Source organism: Simochromis diagramma, unplaced genomic scaffold (assembly GCF_900408965.1).
Source record: "Simochromis diagramma unplaced genomic scaffold, fSimDia1.1 OVJJ01000802.1, whole genome shotgun sequence".
Classification (NCBI taxonomy): Eukaryota; Metazoa; Chordata; class Actinopteri; order Cichliformes; family Cichlidae; genus Simochromis; species Simochromis diagramma.
The window spans coordinates 15299938-15319771 of NW_024387492.1; the positions used below are offsets into that span (position 1 = coordinate 15299938).

The following is a 19834-nucleotide window of genomic DNA, read 5'->3' on the forward strand; positions in this document are numbered from 1 at the left end:
CATTTGAGTCAGTAATTTCCTAAAATTTGGGCCAGTTGTAATTAGTAAAAAGAAGCTTCACGCTCCAATGAACATTGAAGTGTTAATATGTGACTTCTTACTGTGAAAGTACAGCAGTTACATTGACTCGTAGGTGAAATAGTTCAGAGATAGCTGGTGTTGTTTGTAGTTTTAGTTTAGGAGCTTTTAGACCAGTAAAAAACGTGATGTGTGGGAAGGGACAAAAAAAAAGAGGCAGAAATGAAATTTTATTGAAACAGAAATGAGATAAAAGAGAGAGAGGTCAATGTCCTGACTCTTTTGATCCCACAGCCTTTTTCTTTCTTTTTAAAATAATTTTCTGCATTTATTTTCTTTTTGTAATAAGTCATTCATCACTCTCTTTCAAGTCAGTGTGACTATCTGCCTGCATTTCCTTTGGAGCTCCATTACTGTTGGGAACCCACACAGAGACACACACACACTGACACACACTCTCCCAGGGCAAGAAGTCCTAGTGAGAGCAGGATGTTGACTTAGTTTTCATTTCAGCTTTCTATGAGAACCCCGGAGGTCGACAGAAGAGGGGCCAACACGTGTAAAGCTGGAGACAGAAGAAGGGGAACAAAACTATAGATTAATGTATATTTTCTCACTCTTATCACCCCAGAGAAGCAATAACAAGAGAGCTCAAAGTACATATTTATTTTCAGCAATGGTATTGAGGGATACAATTCAAGAAAAAAGCTTGGGGAAAGCAGACACAGAGAATATGCAAGCACAAACACAGATTTGCCTTGAGTTTATGAGTATTGTATGATGAAAAATCACATATTTTATCGTTTGGCTCATACGGTAACATAGATAATGGGACTTTTCTGAAAGACTCTTTGAATGAAATACACTTTAAAATGAATGTGTTCAATGTGACACTAAAGACAGTGACAGAGTGACACATAAAGACGCTTTTCAAGTGCTACAGTAATGACAATGTCATAAAAAATGCCCATAAAAACTGAAAGGCACTACTATCGTGCATATCAATTCATTTTCTTAGCGTAACATGTTTGGGTAATAGTTCTAAAATCCTTTGACTGTCAACATTGTCTTAAAATCAGCCTTAAGATTGCTGAGGTCAACTCATAGCATTATAGTGACTGAATTCAACCATATCAAATAAACTGACTCATGGGGACCAAATCGGAAATAAGCAGCAGTTACAAAGCGTCTCAGAAGATAATGTGACAAACTGCTTTAAGGTTAAAGTTGGAATGGGTATGATGCACGCTGACAGGAACAAAAAGCCGCTCATTGTCCAGTGCATGAAATTTTCCACACTTCACAACGTCATTCATTTATCAAACATGTCTGTGAATTATGTTACTATGGAAACAACATGCAGTAACCAAGGAACACTGACGGTCGTGCATGGGCGCAAACACACCAATGTTAGTATTTAACCTTTTCTTTGATCTGAGTTATGCTGAACATAAGTCTTGATAAATGCTATGAGAAGTCATGATTTGCACGTGTATGTATGTGTGTGAAGCAACCAGGGATCGAACCACAAGCGTTCTGATTACTAGATGATCTGGTCTAACTCTGGAGCCACAGCCACCTTAAAATATAATAATATATGTTCCATATAATAAAACCTGTTAGTTGAAATCTTTAAGCAGATATTTCGCTTTTTCATGTTGCCCGGCCTCAAATTAAATGCCGTGCTGTGAACTTTGCTGTTATTTACCCATTTCCTCACTTGTCCACACCTCACCTTCCCTGATTTCTTATTACTGATTGGCTCCTGTGTTACTTTGTCTCTTAATTAAAATCACCTATACAGCAGATATTGCTTAAGGACCTCCCATTTTATTAAGTCTCAGCAACGGGTGTGTGAGTTTGTTGTTTATTATTAGTTAGATTAACTAATAGCTTTACTTATCATTAAATTACTGACCAAAAGTCTAGTCTTTTTTGTGTCTTTTTAAGAGTTTGTAGTTAATGTGTGTCTTTTCCCTATAGTTAAAACTGCTTTTCTTTTAAAACTAAAAATAAACTTAAAACACAGAAGCAGTATTGTTGGCTGTATTTATATGTATTCTGATACATGATAATAAGCCAGTTCCTGTGAAATAGCTGATAACTTTTTGGTTTGAGTAGTCTGGGTCACAATAAAGTATACGTATATATTTTAACAGTTAGATTTTAAGACCAGTGATTTACAAAACAAACATCTACCTATTTATACGAACTAACTACTGGAAAATGATGACATTTCGAATCTTCACGATTAAGATAAAAAACAATTACATGCTATATATGCCACTATATTTGCACAGTTTAGTGATTAGTCAGTTTGTCACACTTGGATCTTTTTCATTTCAAATTCGTACTTAAAAGATTTTTTTCTTTAAACTTGAGCCCTTAAAAGTTATGCTGCATGTATTTCAATTTGCAGTTAATGAAGACTATCTTCCTTTAGATAAGGATGGTGGCTGTTTGTTAGTGATGGATGACTGAGTGTATTTTTCTTTCCTATATAAGTAATTTAGACAAAGTGCTACCTGTTAGGTTCCTTCCTGTAGAGCCATGTGTAACAGGAGGAAACTTTGCAATTATATCGCACTTTGATTGAGCCTTGAGGGATTCAATAGATAGCTTAATTTAGCAATTATAATTTAATCATTCGGTTGCATTATTTTACTAAGGTCTCCAAGTGTTGTGTTGATGTTACACTTAATGATCACTTTCTTTATTGGAAACATGCTTTGCTGTACCTTAGTTCTGTGTGCAGATGCCTGCCTGTACCCTGTGACACCTTGTTAACTGAGACAGAAAATTATTTATGTCTTATTTGTATTTATTTATTTATTTTACCAGGGTTTCAGTCATGACTCAGGCTATCATCTCGCCCACCTTCAGTAACAAAATTAGGATATGGTCTTGAGAACACGTTATTTTCATCTAGCCTGACATATGACGAACTGACGAGTTATAGTCAGTTTAAGCTTCTGAAAAGGGGCCATGGCGTGTGTTTCTGATTCATAACTTTTCAGTTTCTCCTTGATGAAAAACAAACATTGATGTAATGAAGCAGATACGTGGCCACCAAAAATTGTTTTGTCTTAAAGGAAAAACTGAATCATTGATATTAACCACATGGCTCTGGTCATGAGCAGATGCGGGCACTGCAGCCAGAATCAATTAGCAGAAGCTTTGGTCCCTCATTCTGATGGAAAATTTGATATATCCAGATAACAAGATAATTAAGTTTTGATTTTGATGCTGCTGGAGTCGAAATAGCTGCTGCTGATCTCACCTTCATGTGGACATTTTGGCGATATTTGGTACAAATCTGGGCATGCATTGAATTCTCCTGTCCTTGTTAAACTGTTAAAACCCCATTTCCTGGATTGCCTTGTTTACCAAGCTCAAACGAAGGAGAGAAATCATATTTCTGGTGTTTCGAGCACAGCTGAGCTACAGTAACAAAGCTGATTAGATTTTTTAGGAGAGATCCTCATGAAGCTGAAGATGAGTCCAGCACTGATTAGTGTCTCTCTATTTATTTTTTATCTTTTTTGCTGGAAATTAATTTGCGTGTTAGGTGCATATGCATCTTATGAATAATATCTCTGTGAGACTGGATATAGAGTAATTTTCTATATTTTTGCATATGTTTTTTTTTTTTACAGAGTTTAAAGCTCTGCGCCTCGGTTTTTCATCTTTTTGCTTATGTAAATATCTTTATATAAAGGTTATGTGTGTGCATATACAGGATTATTGCAGTCTCATTCCTCTTCTAGCCCTCACCCTTTTTAAACAACACTTCATCTTTCTCTGGGAATCCCTCCATCCATCTATTTGCTCTCCATCAATCTTTCTATCTTTTCTTCCATCCATATCTCGCTCTCACCCTCTAAGCACTCAGGGTGGAGGGAGAGATGGAAAGTTACAGAGAGAGAGAGAGAGAGAGATACAGAGAGAGAGATGATCCTGTCTTTTTCAACCTCCTCCTTATTCCATCAAGCATACATCTAGCCTCAAAACTCAACAATAACACATCCATCACACACACACACATAAGGCACACGCACAGACACAGAGCAAGGCGAGCAGTGCCGAGTCATCTTCTATTATGACAGAAAAAGCAAATAAAGTTTTATTCCTAATGCAATAAAAAACCTTTATAAGATAAAAAGAATATGCTATCGTCCCGAACTTGTGGAAATCTGATCAGTGTGACCATTTTCCCCTTAGATTTAATGTAGACTCCTATGTTAATGACCCATGTTACTACATTGATGAACGGTTCAGTAGCCTGACTTTTGAAAACTCTGCTTGTGTGCACTTGAGCATGTGTGCCCGCCTCAATTACATATATGTAAAAAAGCATAAATATAGAAGATAAATAAAAGAAGGTGAGAGGTGTTTGAGGAGCTTTCAGTAATATTTTACATTAACAGGTGGGTTGGTTTGCTCAGTTGACACAGACGTTATATAAGTTCATGTGCTGATGAAGGACTCAAGATTTTGACTGAATTGCATAGGTACTTGTAGACTATTTGAATATAGACAATATCATCTCAGTTTTTGTGCTCGACATCCTTGAAGGGCTCACAGTTGTGCTCATTGTGTAGCTCTCTGGCTATGAAAATAGAAAGTTTATGAGAATTCGACCAACACAGAGACCACAAAGGCGCTCTATTGTGCAGCCTGCCAGAAAAAAACAATCACGTGTCACCCAGTGGTGGTGACCCGATGCATAGTTCAAATACTAAGTTTGAAAAGTTGGCTTGAAAAAGTCAAGAAATATGGATGTTCACCACAAAGAGGAAAATGTACAAGGAAAAAGATAAAGTTCAAAGAATGAACAACAAGATACCCTGACCGTGGCTGGAGTTGATAGTGTTCATGGTTTTTCAAACTATGTTTCACACAATTATAAAAAAAGTGTTTTGTGTATCTGGATTGCTGTCTTTCCTCAGCGAGGGATAGGCTAAAGTACCAGCAAAAGCACATATTTTTGCAGTATTTCTCATGTTTTTCATAGTAAATGTAGCAGTAGCTATGCTCCTTCAAACTCCTGTTGGTGTTGGTACTGACTAATAATCATAAATTCAGTTTCTTTGTAAGTGCACTTGAGGAGACTGGGAACTGGGAAAAAAGGTCAAAAGTTTAAAAAGTCAACTTGATTAACACAAATTTTTAATGGTAACAACCTTTTTTTTTTTTCTTTTTTTTTTTGTTTTTACCTACCTATATCAGTATGCAAGCCCGTTTCCGCCCACACAAAACCCCCCCAAAAGTATCCGTAACTCAAAATGTCGAGTTATTAACTCAGAATTTCAACTTATTTTCTCGAAATTTTGACTTATTGACTTTAAATTCTGAGAAAAGTAACTTTTCAGAGAGTTAGCTCTGCCAATCAGTAATATACGTGGAATGCGCACTCAAAACCGGATTGCAACAAATTGGCGCTTTCGAGAGTACGTTTGCTGACAGTAACGCCATGTGATTCAGCTAATAACTCAAGGATTTCATCATTTGTGAAGCCACGCTGAAAATAATCAGCAATTTGTGCATTCATGACTGGCTGTAATACTAGTAGCTTAGCTCTAGCATTTGTAGCTGAGGGTTTCAGCTTCCGGCTAACAAGGAGATGATGCGATTCACGTAGATTACTGATTGGAAACTCTAACTCAAAATTTCAAGTTATCAACTCAAAATTTTGAGTCAGTCAAAATTAAAGTAAGTCAAAATTTCGAGCTACTTTTGTCAAAATTTCGTATTAATAAGTCGAAATTTTGAGAAAGATAACTCGAGTTATGGATACTTTTTTGTGTGTGGCAGAAATGGGCTTCCATAATATCAGCCTTTAATAGTAGCAAAACATCGAAAGTTTAGGACATTGACAACTCCTTGGGCAATGACACCGCCCAGCTTTCCCTAGGTATACTTATGCATTTTGACAGTATTAAAATTTAGAGCCAGTATGGCAATAAATCCCCGGAGACTTCTGGTTAACAGAGCGTAGATGGAGGAGGATAGAGAGGCCAACAGACAGACAGACAGACAGACAGACAGGCAGGTTGCCATAGTTATCAGAGCAGAGAGAAAAGAGTGGAAGGTGATGAACCTTCGTAGGTGTGTGTATGTGAGAGGCATCCACGGACCCGTAGGCAGACAATCATTGTGTCCTTGTCATTCAGTGAATCTGAAATGTGAACCCTCGTCTTTATCCAGCGCTCTCTGTTTCTCTGTTATCTCACCTTATTGTTCAACATAAAAGGCATGAGAGAAAAAACTTATCACCGTCTGAAGTCACAGTCGGACACATGATCAGAACTACCAAGAATTTAGATGTTGCTGTAACAGCCAGCAACCCATAAAAGTCCCCAAAGTAAAGATCATTCAAATGTCCTTGTTTTATTTCTTTAAAGCTGGAATGTTTTTCTTCTCGGCAACATGAAAATTGAAATGTAAGGGTTGTTGGGTTAAGATTAAGTTTATGTGGTGAGGGTCGACTGCTTGAATGTAGCATGGTGCAAGGAGCCTCTGCCCACAGTGCTGAGTTCTTTTCGTTCGCTCATTGAAAAAGTTCTGTTTCCTATTAGAGCTGTGTAGGTTGGATTTATGCTTGAATAATTTCCTGTTAATAACTCACATTGTTTTACTTCATTCGCTGTTCGTTGCATGCCACCTGCCACCAATGAGACAATCAGCCTCCTTGCTGTTTCACTTTGTTTATGGACAGATGTTTTAGAACTTCTTGAGCTTTTTAGACGTTCTCCACTGATTTGCTTGTGATTTTTTTTTCTGAAAATCTCTCTTTGTTCTTAGTTAGCTATTTGTTTTTTTTGTGGTTTTTTTACATTTCTTTGTATTGTTTACCACACTGACTCAGGGGTGTACTACAAAGTGACGTTAATGGATTAGCAGCTATGTAGATCTTAGAGTCAAAGCTTTTTTTAATGGCTCTCTTTTTACCTGTCTAAATCACTGTGGTAACTTATACTGCAGCACCTGGTTTATAGCAGATTACATTCAAAGTTATAGTTTAAAATTGGCTTGAAGTACCACGATTTCACTAATTATTTTACTTTCATTATTTGCATGTGTTAAGTGTGATGTAGATTCTTTATTGGCCACGAAGGAAGCCCAGCTGTAAAATTTCAAGAGTTCTAGCTTTCCATTGACATTGGAATGTTTTTATATTTGATTCTAAGTTTCTGCTAATTCTCTTTCCCACAATTACAGCTACTAGAACACAAAGTAGAAAATTAATCAGTTATATTTGTTTGCTGGTCATTAAAAAATTAAATTCATCAATAGTGGTGATCTAATGATTTTCTTGTTTCCTTTATTTAGACTATAAGATGGTAACTTTTAATTTTTAACTGTATTTTATGTTCTTTATAGATTTCTATAAAAATAAATAAAGTTTATTATTTCTGTCAACTTCTTATCATCATTATCTGATAATGTCCGTCACTGGAGTAGGGACACTCATAGGGATCATTTTATGTGGAAAAGAAGAGTCATGAGTCTAATGAAATCTGGCTGTGTTGAAATTCCTTAATAGTATACCACTCCGATGGCCTGCGTATGACCTCTTAAGAGCAGTTCACAGCAAAATGACCACAACATGTACACCGAACCTAAATTTGATGACAGGCTGATGAGATGAAAATGGTACTTCTGTCTAATTATAAGACTTATCCAATTCAGGAAGATAGATTACCCAGAGAGGAGCCAACGCCAGTCACTTGTTGGATTTGAACCCAGGACAGTACCAATCACTGTAGCATCAGTGAATTTAATCTGACCACCAGTATTTCCCAGCTCGCTTGAAAGACAAAGCCAATACAGTTAGACACGGAAAAAAATGAAGTTCTCTTTTAAGCCCATATGGAAAAGATATATATAAATCTTATAATGTTTGTATCTGTCTTGTGTGAAACTTGTATGAAAAGCACACAAGAGTGAAAACAGATATAAGATTGAAAAATTATATAATGAAACTTGTATGTTTTGGATACTTACTAAAACAATATATGAAAGTAATGAGAAAGTGGCCACTTTCATGAGTAAATCATATAAGTTTTTACTATTTCTTTTCCATATGGGAGACCACGTGTGAATCTGTAAATCAGCCATGAAGAAGTGATAAAAAGCTAAGGGTAATAGCTGTCTCAAATCAAGCTGAAAATTCCACAGTCTCCCACACACACTTGTATCTAGAGACTCTTCCAGGTTGTGAATCAAAACCCCAGGAATAAGTAGGATGTTGGCTTGATTTCCTGGCAGTTATAAACGGTGTGGACAATAACCATAAAAATATGTTCATGAAGACTTTTTTTTTTTATTGTGCAGTAAGACCTTAAACTAAGTTTTATACTCGGGTCTTGGTTGTCTATGTTGACCACAAAAGAATGCAATCTCTTTTTTCTTCCTTACCTCTGTGGTATGTATATACAGGTCTTGTATGCCATTGCTGTTTTTTTAGAGCTTTATCTCTTCCCTGTTGCCAGTGTTCAAACTGAGAATAAGTGAACAAAAGAGTGCTTTTGAAGGAGTTCAGACTGCTCTCCACTGACTGTGTTCTTTGAAAGGTTGACCAAATATCAGACTAATCTTGAGGCATCAAAAAAGAAATCTCAGAAATTCACAAAGAATCACAGTGAATAGATTAAATTGAAAAGATTTTGATAGCAAATCTATAAAAGTGGCTGCATTATCATTCCAGGTTTCAGAGAGAGACAAAGAGGAGTTGCACTTAGACTGTTTGATTGTGAGTTGAGATTTAGGCATTTGTGACTGTGGGACTATTTGTTTGAACACTTTGTTGAATAAGCTTAGGAAAATGAATTTATATTAAGTACAGCAACATAAATCGCAACAAATAAAGCATAAAAAATAAATGTGGTGTATTAACGCATGATTCTGTTTTATTTCAAGCCGGCATATTTCCCCCAAAAGGTGTAGCTCGTGCACATGTTGCAGGTCATGTTAAAACTGCACATCCCATCTTCGTTGGAAGGATTCAGGGGAATTACTCGTGGAACAAAAAAAAAATCCTGGGGAAGTCTGCACATGCCTCCCGTAGCTTTCCAAACAATCACAATTTTTACATGAATCATTTTAAATGCTTTGCTCTGACTGCAGCTACAAATAAGCACAGTGGGTAGCTGCCTAGAATGGTCATTTTGGCTAACTGCATAGGGATCTACATCTGGGTCACCTCACCTGCTGGCTGACTTCAATGGTTATTTCGACGGCAGTTATGTTCGAAATCAAACGGTGTGACTGCTCAAACCGCAGAACAGCTGATCAGTGATTTTACCATCATCACACCCCCCAGAAGTTACACATTAAATGACGACTGATTTGAAGAAAAATTGGGCCAACTCTAAAATTTATTTGGGGCTAAAAGTCTGTACGGTATCCTTGCAAGGTTTCTGCAACTAAAATGCACATTTTCTGTTAAATCAAATGTGTTTCAATACATTACAGCTCGAAGAATTTGATTAACTATAAATATTTTGTGTGCTTCAGTGCTTTAAAGTGAATTAAAACCACTAGAATATGTAATACAGGAGGAATAAATACGGGACTTTGTGTTATTACTCATTGAGAAGCTGGTTAAAATATTTATCCGTGACATTTCCTTTATTTAAAAAAGTCGCAATGGAAGTCTGGGCTTCTTAAGTGGCAGGGGCTTCTCAGATATCATTACTAAAAGCCTGGGAAACACGTGTGCGTGTGATATGTTGTGAGTATTCGTATGAGAATGTGTGCGCATATGTGAGAGAGACTTTGGGTGTCTTAGATGTTTTTCACAGTTCATCTGTCTTGACATCTGGCCAAACAGCTGGACTCATCTGGACAAACACTCACAGACAGTCCACGCTTTTCCAAGTGCTTCTCCTCTCAGACTTCCTTACACTTTTCCTCTCCTTCTTACTCACCCTTGATTTGTTTGTCTCCCATGTGCACGATATGGTACATTTATATTTAGCTATTTTTCATTGTGTATACATGCACATGTTCTTTAACTTGTTTTCTTAAACTTTAATTGTAATGTCTAGTGTAACATAGTATATTTATGTGTTTATCTGTGCATGATTTCCAGAAAGGAAATGTGAACCATATGTAGGCCATGTTCAGCATTCCAGGACTTTAAGTTCAACAAGCTTGCCATTCATAGTGAACACTCTGTGATCTCTTAGGGACAGCTGATACTGGCCAATGTTCCATCCTTGTACTGCAACATGTAAAATGCAGCTTTTGATATCTTGAATGGAAGTTCTGGTTAAACACTGAACAGTTATAAACCTTGGTTGGTTTTTACATTTTAGCTTTACATGCATAGCAAAATAGTAATTTTGATTATTTTTTTTTTAAGAATTGAATTAATGACTTAATTGATAAATTCTTTTTGAAAACGGTCTTTTTTTTGTTTAAAAACTGAGCATAGTGTTATTTCAGGCAGACCGTCAGCGGCTCAGTGCCAGCCCACATCAACTGAGGGTTTGGCTGATATCCTTTTTTGCATCCAACTGTCAAGTCTAATATAGGGTATGTTATTTAAACTGCCCACAGTTGCTGTGCCTCTGCAAGCCACTTCGCAACTCACTCCAATCCCAGGTCCTCTGTTCAAGCTTTATCTGACTTATCCGTGTCATAGTTGTTTCTGTAGGAGGTCTCTGCTATATTGGTATCCCTCAAAAGCAAGTCATTATATCTCAAGGAAAATTCCAATAATTTTATGTCAATAGGTAGGGGTGGGGGGAAAAATCGATACTGTGTAGTATCGTGATATTTTGTTTGCTAATAATGTATCGATACAGGGACAGCAGAAATCGATATTTTGTTACAAAAAAAGTTTTTGTGGAGTGGAACATGCTCTGACTTCAGAGCATGTTGATCAGCTCCTTTTTCTGAGCAAGAATCCTGACATTCCTTCACTGTCCAAATGTGTTTAACTTGTTTTTTGGCAGCAATAAACATGACAGTTTACTTATTTTAATTTAAGACATGTTTTATTTTAATTAAGTTTAAAACTTTTTTATTTAATGTAAAATTGTATTTTGTTTTAATTTACTTTCAAATTCTTCAGTTGCTGAATGGGCTGCATAGTTTTCATAAATTGCATAGTTCAGAATAGCTATAATTGGACTAGACTATAATACAAACCGTTCAGTTTGTCAACAATAAAACTGACTGAAATGAGAGAAAGACTGAGTGTGAGACTTTGATATTAGATAAAATTAATATTGATAAAGTTTACCTTTATGTACAGAATCTGAATATCGCAAAATATTTTAAAAAATTGCAATCGTGCGTTAAGTATTGTGATAATATCGTATCGTGGGATGTATGGTGATTCCCACCTCTATCAATAGGGAGAGATCACTTAGAAGACTTGAACATGATTTATTGAGATTGAGAAATTAATGTGTTTGGTAATTAGACATCATGGCAGAACAGACTCCCGGTGGTGATAGGATTTAAGGCAGGAGCCCCCGGAGTCTAGACGCTGGTGGTGGTGAAGATGAAGACTGAGGCTTGGATGAAGCTCTGATGGGGAGGAGGTTAGTTGCACTGACGGTGGGCAAGAAGATGACTGGACCAGAGTCATGATGTCAGTACTGAGATTGACAGCTTGGGAAAGTGGTAGTGATGTTGTATTTTGAAATAAGCTTTTTAAAGCTTTAAGCCCTGCTTTTTCAGTAACGTGTCTATCCACTGTTGCTCAGTTAAACTTATGCAGTGTAACTGGTGATTGCTGCAGCCATTCTCAGTTGAAACATTTACTTTTAGATTGCACAAAACTAGCGACTAATATTCAACTGTATGTTTTTGGTAAAACACATTTGCCATTTCCAGCAGTTTTGGTGCACAGTATTGTTCTTTGTTGGAGATTCCCAAAGTGAACTGTCACTGAAGGTTGACAGTACTCTAGCTTCCTGGCTCCATGACATATATGGTCTTGTCTCATTGTATCCACTAGGGAACTTAAATGCATCAGGATGGATTTCCATCAATCCATTCATATGATATTTTACGTCATTTAAACATTTATTGATTAAATATGTATATTATTTGAAAACTAACTGAATGATAATAGGTCTTAGGGATGAACAGAGTGGTGTCAGCCTTACATAGATGGAGAAATGTGCTGAATGTGCATAAATATGACCTATTGTGGAATAAATTGTGGCAGTGAGTGGTATATCATACGTTTGGTCTTCACTTTTATCCTTGATATCTGGCGTGTTGCATTTTCTTTCTGCATAAAACATCCAAGTTTCCTGAATGTCCTTCCTGCTTGAATGAACCTGGTCTCACAAGATTACCATAACAATAAGGTTGAAAACAAAGTCCTGTTAGCACAGTATAACTTTATTAATGGATTCCAAGAATATCCTGGAAAAAAAATTGGAGGATTTTCCATAATGTATGTCCTCTCCTAGTTTAAATTCTGTGGCTCCAGCAGTGAAAAATGTCCATGGTCAGAAAATGAAAGTTGCTTGAACAACATAATGCAAATGAACAGTTTTGAAACAAAAGTACAAAATTGCTCAAAGTCTGCACAGTGGAAAGCGTGCCAGAAAATATTCTGTCCATGCTTCTTTTATCAAAAGATAAAGTGATTACAGCCATTTCTATCTGTTAATGTTAAATGATGTTAACTGCTTTTGACTGCACTGAAAATACACCCAAATGAAATAGCTCGGATGATGCGAAACCCTTGCCCTCCCCCTCATGTTCCAGGCTAATTACTCATAACCTCAGTACAACAGAAATACAGGCATCATTTTGATTTGAAATACAAAACCTAAATGCAAATCAGGATGTGCTGTTCCTAACAACCCCCCACGGTAGCATTTGGCAATTGCCCACCTTTTATTTTATGCTTTGACTAAGAAATCCAGCCTGGCCTCATTTGAAGTGCTCTGAACGGACTTTGATGTGTGATTAACGAAGATCTGAATGCACAATAACATAGAACTTGCTTCGAAGTTATCATGTACTGTGTTCTTTTCTTTTCTTTTTTAGATATGTTGAAAACGAGTGAACTAACTTTTGAAATATTGTAATTTTTTTAATGGATAGTTGATGTAGGTTTGCTTTTTATTTCACATTTTTTAAGATATAAAAAAAAAGTAGAAGGTATATGCAGGCATCAGTACTAATGCATAAAGCTCTTTAACTTTCAAAAGTTGCATCTGTATGCAATTATCCAATTACCCATGTCTGTTTTCTTTCTTTTTTTTTTCTTCCCCAGGTCTGTTTCCAGCTGTGTTGAATCTAGCGACTATGGCTAATATAACAACCAATGCTACCTGTGGTTCAACTGGTCCAGAAATGTTCTGCAAGCTTGTGGAGCACGTTCCAGGACAGCCTGTTAGAAATGCACAGTGTCGAATCTGCAACCAAAGGAGTGCAAATCCCATGGGTAAGGAAGAGTCACATCCACATGAGACTTATAGTCTTAGTGATTACAACAATTAATCATTTTACATTAGTTAATTAGACTATGATTGGCCAGATGTTAACCAATCATTTTGTCTAAAACGATAATTATAGAACAAAACGAGGAATCAATTGCAACATGACAAGACGACAATACAAAATTAGCCTGCACTCATTATTCAAATAGTCTACCAGACTGTCATAATACAATGGATCAATAATTCAATTAACCGCTCAGCCAGTCAAATACCCAATCAGTTTGTCAGTGAAGCACTCCATCATTAACTAGTATCCAGTGATTAGTCAACAAACCAATTAGTCAGCCATCAGTCAGCCAGTTCATTGTTGGTGTTATTCATTAAATGGAGCCCATCCCTTTCTTTATTTTCTTATTGTATACTCTTACATTGGCGCATATTCATATAGTGATGGGCCATGGTTTAAATAATAAGGTCAACGTGTATCCATAGTAGCCTAGTGCTTAGTCTTTAGCGTGCTCTCAACATGAGGTTTTAGAGCTTTGTTTTTTTGTTTTTTTTTAACTTGTGGCTCTTTTTGTCCTTTTGAGCAGATATCTTTAATTACATTTTAAATATATACCATCAAATCACAACAGCAGTTTCCTCAGTGCACTTTATATTGTAAGGTAGAGATGCTACAATACTACAAGGAGAACCAGGCTCAGCGGCTATCTGCCACGACAATCCTTAATATGTTCATTGACAGTGTGTTCAGTATGTTCAAATAACAACTAGCTGTATTTTGGTAGGGTATGTAGATCACTTCTTGGCTGTGTAAAGTGAGTTAAGGGGGGGTCAACCATCAGGTTGCCCAACATTCAGAAATGGCTCACTGCTTATAAAAGCACTAAAAGAGCAGTTGACAGTTGGTGGGTGAAATTTAAAAAAACCTCTTTGCTGTTGCTTTGGTCCTTGTATTTTGTGTAGAAAACAATATATTGTCTGCAAACACTAACCAACTGCTTGCCAAGTAGTAGTAAAACTGAAAAGTGCAACTCAACATATTGGTTTTAGAGACTTGTAACAACTTTAGTTTGAAGGTCAACACTTGGCAAGGATTTGCAGACAAGTCGGCATCTTTTATGCAAACTACGGGTGATTACACCAACCTACTAGTAAACACAGAAATCACAAGGAGCTTTTTGGTGCAGGGCTCTCTTTGTGACTGATTTCAACAGAAAGCTCTAGCATCCACCAGCTGGTCTGGGAATATTTTTTTTCTAGGACGTAGCTTCAGTTTTAAAATAAAGTTTATATGTCTTCATCTACAGGTAACTTTGTAAGAAAGTATTTACCCTAGGTCAGGGGTCAGCAACCTTTAAGACCCAAAGAGCCACTTGGACCTGGTTTCCACGCAAAAGAAAACACTGGGAGCCGCAAATACTTTTTGACATCTAAAATGAAGATAACACTGTATATATTGTTTTTTACCTTTATGCTTTGTGTGAACAACTAAGGTGTGTTGCTTATGAAATCCATGAAGTGCTACAGAGAACGTTACATTTTATTTATGTAATTAACACATTTTGAACTAAAGAAATATAACAAAAGGAAAGACACCCAGCTGAACTAAAATGATCCATGTAGCAAACAAAAACTGTTGTGAGCCGCCACCCTTATATCGGCTTTGGGCTTTTGGAGCCTTGACCTGACTTTTAAAAAATAATTGGAAAAAAAGCACTCTGCTGCTGAAAAATGAAAAATAGATATTTGCAAAATTCTGCCTAAATATGTATTTTACCAGGTTAAGGTGTGTGGCGGGGCGTGGTCTGCAGCGCTGCTGCAGGGGAGGCGGACGCACCTGAGCGGCACCCGCAATCACGCCTCGCCACCTTAACGTCTGTGCTATCTATGCTGTTGTTGGTGTATGTCGGGCTGTGGGCTGAAAAGCTACAGCCGGCTGTATGAGTACAGCAACTGTGTATGAAAAGTGGTCAATAAAGAGATGCTGAAAAGCATGTTCATGCAAACATCGTCGGGTCTGCCGTGGTATGTTTACAATGGGACTTCTGCTCCTGAACCTCTGCGCACAGCGTCTGCAAATCGGGGCTGTACGAAGTCACTTTCATCTTTACGCAGGACTGTAAGCTGTCATCTGTGAGACGTGAGCAGTGTTTGTTTTTAACATAGTTCACGGTGGAGAACAGCTGCTGACATAATGTGGATTTGAAGATCCATAATTGGCCTACCTGGGGTTGAAAGTCTCGATAAATGCATGGCGTTTCGGCGGGTACACCGGCTTCCGCGAGTGTGACGCTTATTTTGAGCGATGAAAAAATAATAAAATATAATTTTATTTTTATATTTCAATATCACAATAATCTTCCAATTTAGAAGTACAAGTTAAAAAAAAGAACGAACATAAATAAAATACACTTCAGCTAAATACTTCTAATTTATTTTCCCAAACCACACGGAGACGCAGTATAAGTATAAGCCGCAGGTTGCCAACCCCTGCCCTAGGTGAATATTCATTTTCTATATCGTGGTTTTAGTGTTTTGTCCATTCTTTATTTGCTTTCTGTAAAATAATTTTCTTTACTGTGTTCTTCTAATGCCACACAGCAGGGTAGGAAAGAGCAAGATAAGTGCAATACCTTTATTTTGTTATAGATCATTTCCATTACTTTTAACTGAAATGTCACAGGTAAGTAGCCAGATGACTGACAGGTGCCAGTCAAGCTGAAAAAACATATCTGCTCTTAAAAACCTTCATTAACACACGTATAAGCACCCAAACGATTCTGCATATAGCGCATAAATAAAATGCTTGATTGTGACCTTTGCTTTATAATAAATTATAGTGGTGATGCATTTTTATCTTCCTGCTCTATTAAAACTGTTCTATAGAATTGTAATAGTACCCAGAAGAAGACTGTGCAAATGCATTATTATTACTTCTTTTACAAGGTGGACAAATGTGCTTTTGATATCTGGCCTTGAACGTCTCAAATGCCAGAGTGGAGAAAAATTGTAGAGTACTACATTTTCACTTTAGAACAATGTAGAATGCAAGATGAAAATACCTGAGATATTTAAAATAAACTGTTTGTGTGTGTGCTTACAGAACATCATCCCATAGAGTATGCCATAGACGGAACCAATCGTTGGTGGCAGAGTCCGTCGATAAAGAATGGAATGGAGTACCACTATGTGACAATCACACTGGACTTGAAACAGGTAGAAAACACACATTCATTATGAGTGAAATGCTGTTCACGTACTTTCACTGCATGCCTCTTTTCTGTTTTATTTATTTATTTGTATTGAACTGGGTTACTTGTCTTTATCAGCTTGCATCATCAAATTTAAGCATTGATTTTCTAAGGTACAAAGTCTTAGAATAACAAACGGGCAGCAGTTTCATCATTCGACAGATTCCTTTAGTGATGACACACGTGCATAATTCGTCAATATAGAAATAATGTCAGCCAGACACCCAAGAACACACACAAGCACATATTATATAGGAGAAATGTACAACTTTTCCTCATTTTATACCTGATTGTCAGCACCTGGGGTACCAGAGACTAGGAGGTAGGAATCACAAGCCCTGATTTCTGTTTGCAGATACAGACGTAATAAAAGATGGTTGGGCTCACCTCGAAGTCACTCGCTGGTTGGCAAATCCAAATCATGTTACAAAGCCTTGAGTGTTTTCACCATCACTTTATGGTTTGAAATCAGATGTGACAAGCGAGGAGTGGATGTGAGTGTGAAAATGCATGCTCGTTGGCTAAAGACTTGTCAGTCACAAGTTTTCATCAAATGAACATTTCCTGGATCCTTTCTGATCTGACATTTCAACTCAATCACTCAATTAGTCATTAATTGAGTGACTGAGTACAAAAAGCCATCAGGAAGCCTGAGCTTGGGACTGTACCAGAGACTTGTGTAAGACCAGGAGGTACAGATATAGAAATTTAAGAAATTTAAGAATTTCTATATCTGTGTTTGTTTTTTGTTTTTAAATACTGTCTAGCTTTATATGTTGGAGACGTGGAGGCAGGGTGGGAGGCTTAAAGATGGCTGGTTTCAGATGCAGCATTAACTAAGGGGCTGCACAAGGGCTGGCATAAGCTTAAAATATTTTTTAACTGGGAATTATTCCTCCATTCTCTGTGAGGTTTCATTCATGTCATTTTCATTCTTTAAGGTAAATAACCACATGCTTGTAATTGCAATTACTGCATGTAAAATCGAAATCCTTATAAAATTAATAATTTACTAATTACTGCCCAACCTTTCATACTTATCCCAAAACATGCAGCAATAAATGCATAGCTGTGACCCAATAATTCAGATTTGTGACAGGTTTGTGATGTGATATCAAACCGCTTTTTTTTAAAAAATGAATAAAGGGCAAAATCCTCTTTATCAAGGGGTATTTAAGGGGTATTCAATGTAGTCCAAGCAGAAAATCTAAGTACACAAATGCTCATGCATGTGTGCTATTGCAGCATGTTCATTCTCTGAAGGCGCACCTTCACTTGATGCCGCATCAGAAATGTGTTTTGTCAGTACAGTGGAACCCTGACTTACGAAATTAATTCGTTCCCGAGGGTCTTTCGTAAGTCGAAGCACCCATCGTGCGTTTTGACTGAGGCGATGCTGAACGATAGGCTATAGGCTAATCCTAACTAGAACAACAATACGTCATTCAAGTGGAACAGCGAAGCGCAAATACGGAAGCCAAGGGGTTGTCACTAGGGGTGGGTTTTGATAATCGATTTATCGATTAAAATTGATTCTGGCTTGGATAACGTGATATCGATTCATTAAAATCCTGAATCGATTTTTTAATTTACATTTATTTTGCCTGAAATGCCAGAATCTCAGGTGAAACTTCACAAAATTTCAACAACCACCAAACAGCTAAAACAGTGAATGAGAGCAGGAACACGGATTCTGCATATAAATGTAAACACAAAGCAGATCAGAATCAGTGAGATGCGGCTTTCTCACCCGACGGCACGGACACGGTCGGGGCTGAAAGCCGACAGCTCGCTAAATCTGATATTTCGGTGGGTCCGCGCTTTGAGTTTACGCCCTTTTTGCGCTTATTCTAAAGCTGTTAGTCTGATCTCTCTCCAACCAATATTGACCGAACCAGCAGCAAAAGAAGATCCAAACTACGCTTCACATAAACATCGTCGAGGATTCCCTCTGACTTTTGCTGTTTTGCTTCCAACATGATAAAATCAAACGTCATGCACAGCTCTCTCTCTCTCTCTTGCTCTCTCTGTACTTCAAGAACAGTTTCTAAAAATCTTTTTTTCTGCATTATTTGCTTGCTTGTTACGCACAAGTCTACCGTTGTTTACAGCCTGTCGGCCACTGTTTTTTTCCTTTCACTTACTTCCAAAAAGAAAACCTAATTTCTGCTGTTCAATAAGCTTCTGAACAAATTGAAACTTTTTAAAATTATGCAAAATGCAAAATGCTTAGCTGTGTCTCTAATAAAACCGCTGTAACTTCAGAGGTAATGTTCATGTGTTGAATAATGGTTTTCTTTCGTTTTTGATCTACTGCAGAATATTTTTATAAAATCCCAGGCCAGGAAAATCACCTTCATGTTTTTCTGCATTTTATCTTCAGCTACTTTGACACAAAGGCATCTGCTGTGATGCTTACACCTTTGATAAAGTCTTGCGAGTGTCAGCTTCCTTTTCATAGATACAAAAATATGTAAATGTACTGATCTTAATTAGAATATTTCTGACTGTCTGAGGCAAAATTTCCCAGATACAAATCGAATTGAATCGAATCGTGGATCGAATCGTTTCGGGACCTTGTGAGTCAGAATCGAATCGATTCTAGAAATCAGTGACGATACCCGGCCCTAGTTGTCACATGATTCGGAAGGCATTGTGGGCATTGTAGGCTCAGCCAATCAGAGCCAGTGGATTTCGTTACTCGGGCATTTTGCCGTAACATGGGCAAAAATATTGCCGTTCAGTGCCTTTGTGACTTGAATTTTTCATGAAACGGGGTATTCGTAAGTCGGGGTTCCACTGTATATAAACATCAATCCCTGTTCGCAATGTCCCCTTTTTTACACACTTTTTTCATTTGTTAAGGTTCATTTAACAGCTTCAGAATCATTATTTAATTGCTGTGTTGTATATGTGTATTATACATTCAGACATACAGATATTTAAAAACTCTTACTAAAAGGAAAAGGTTTCACTAGACATGTATACCTTTTTTTTTTATTTTCGCTCAGTTTACTTTTAGTTTTAGAAGTAATATTTAGCATTTCCTAAATTGATTTATATGGATATCCACAATCTCATCTTTCCATTAGAATCAGTCGTACTCACACAAATGCCTATTTTAATGAGTCAAATTCT

General features: G+C 37.1%; 1 protein-coding gene across 10 annotated transcripts in view; it reads left to right on the forward strand.

The window, feature by feature from the left end:
- lama2 (laminin, alpha 2) overlaps nt 1–19834 on the forward strand; it is a 212298-nt gene that overhangs the window by 27322 nt on the left and 165142 nt on the right. For all 10 annotated transcript variants that reach the window (XM_040018526.1, XM_040018527.1, XM_040018529.1 and 7 more), the window contains exons 2-3: nt 13274–13444; nt 16549–16661. In XM_040018526.1, the coding sequence (XP_039874460.1) occupies nt 13274–13444; nt 16549–16661 (284 nt within the window). The remainder of the gene's footprint in view (nt 1–13273; nt 13445–16548; nt 16662–19834) is intronic.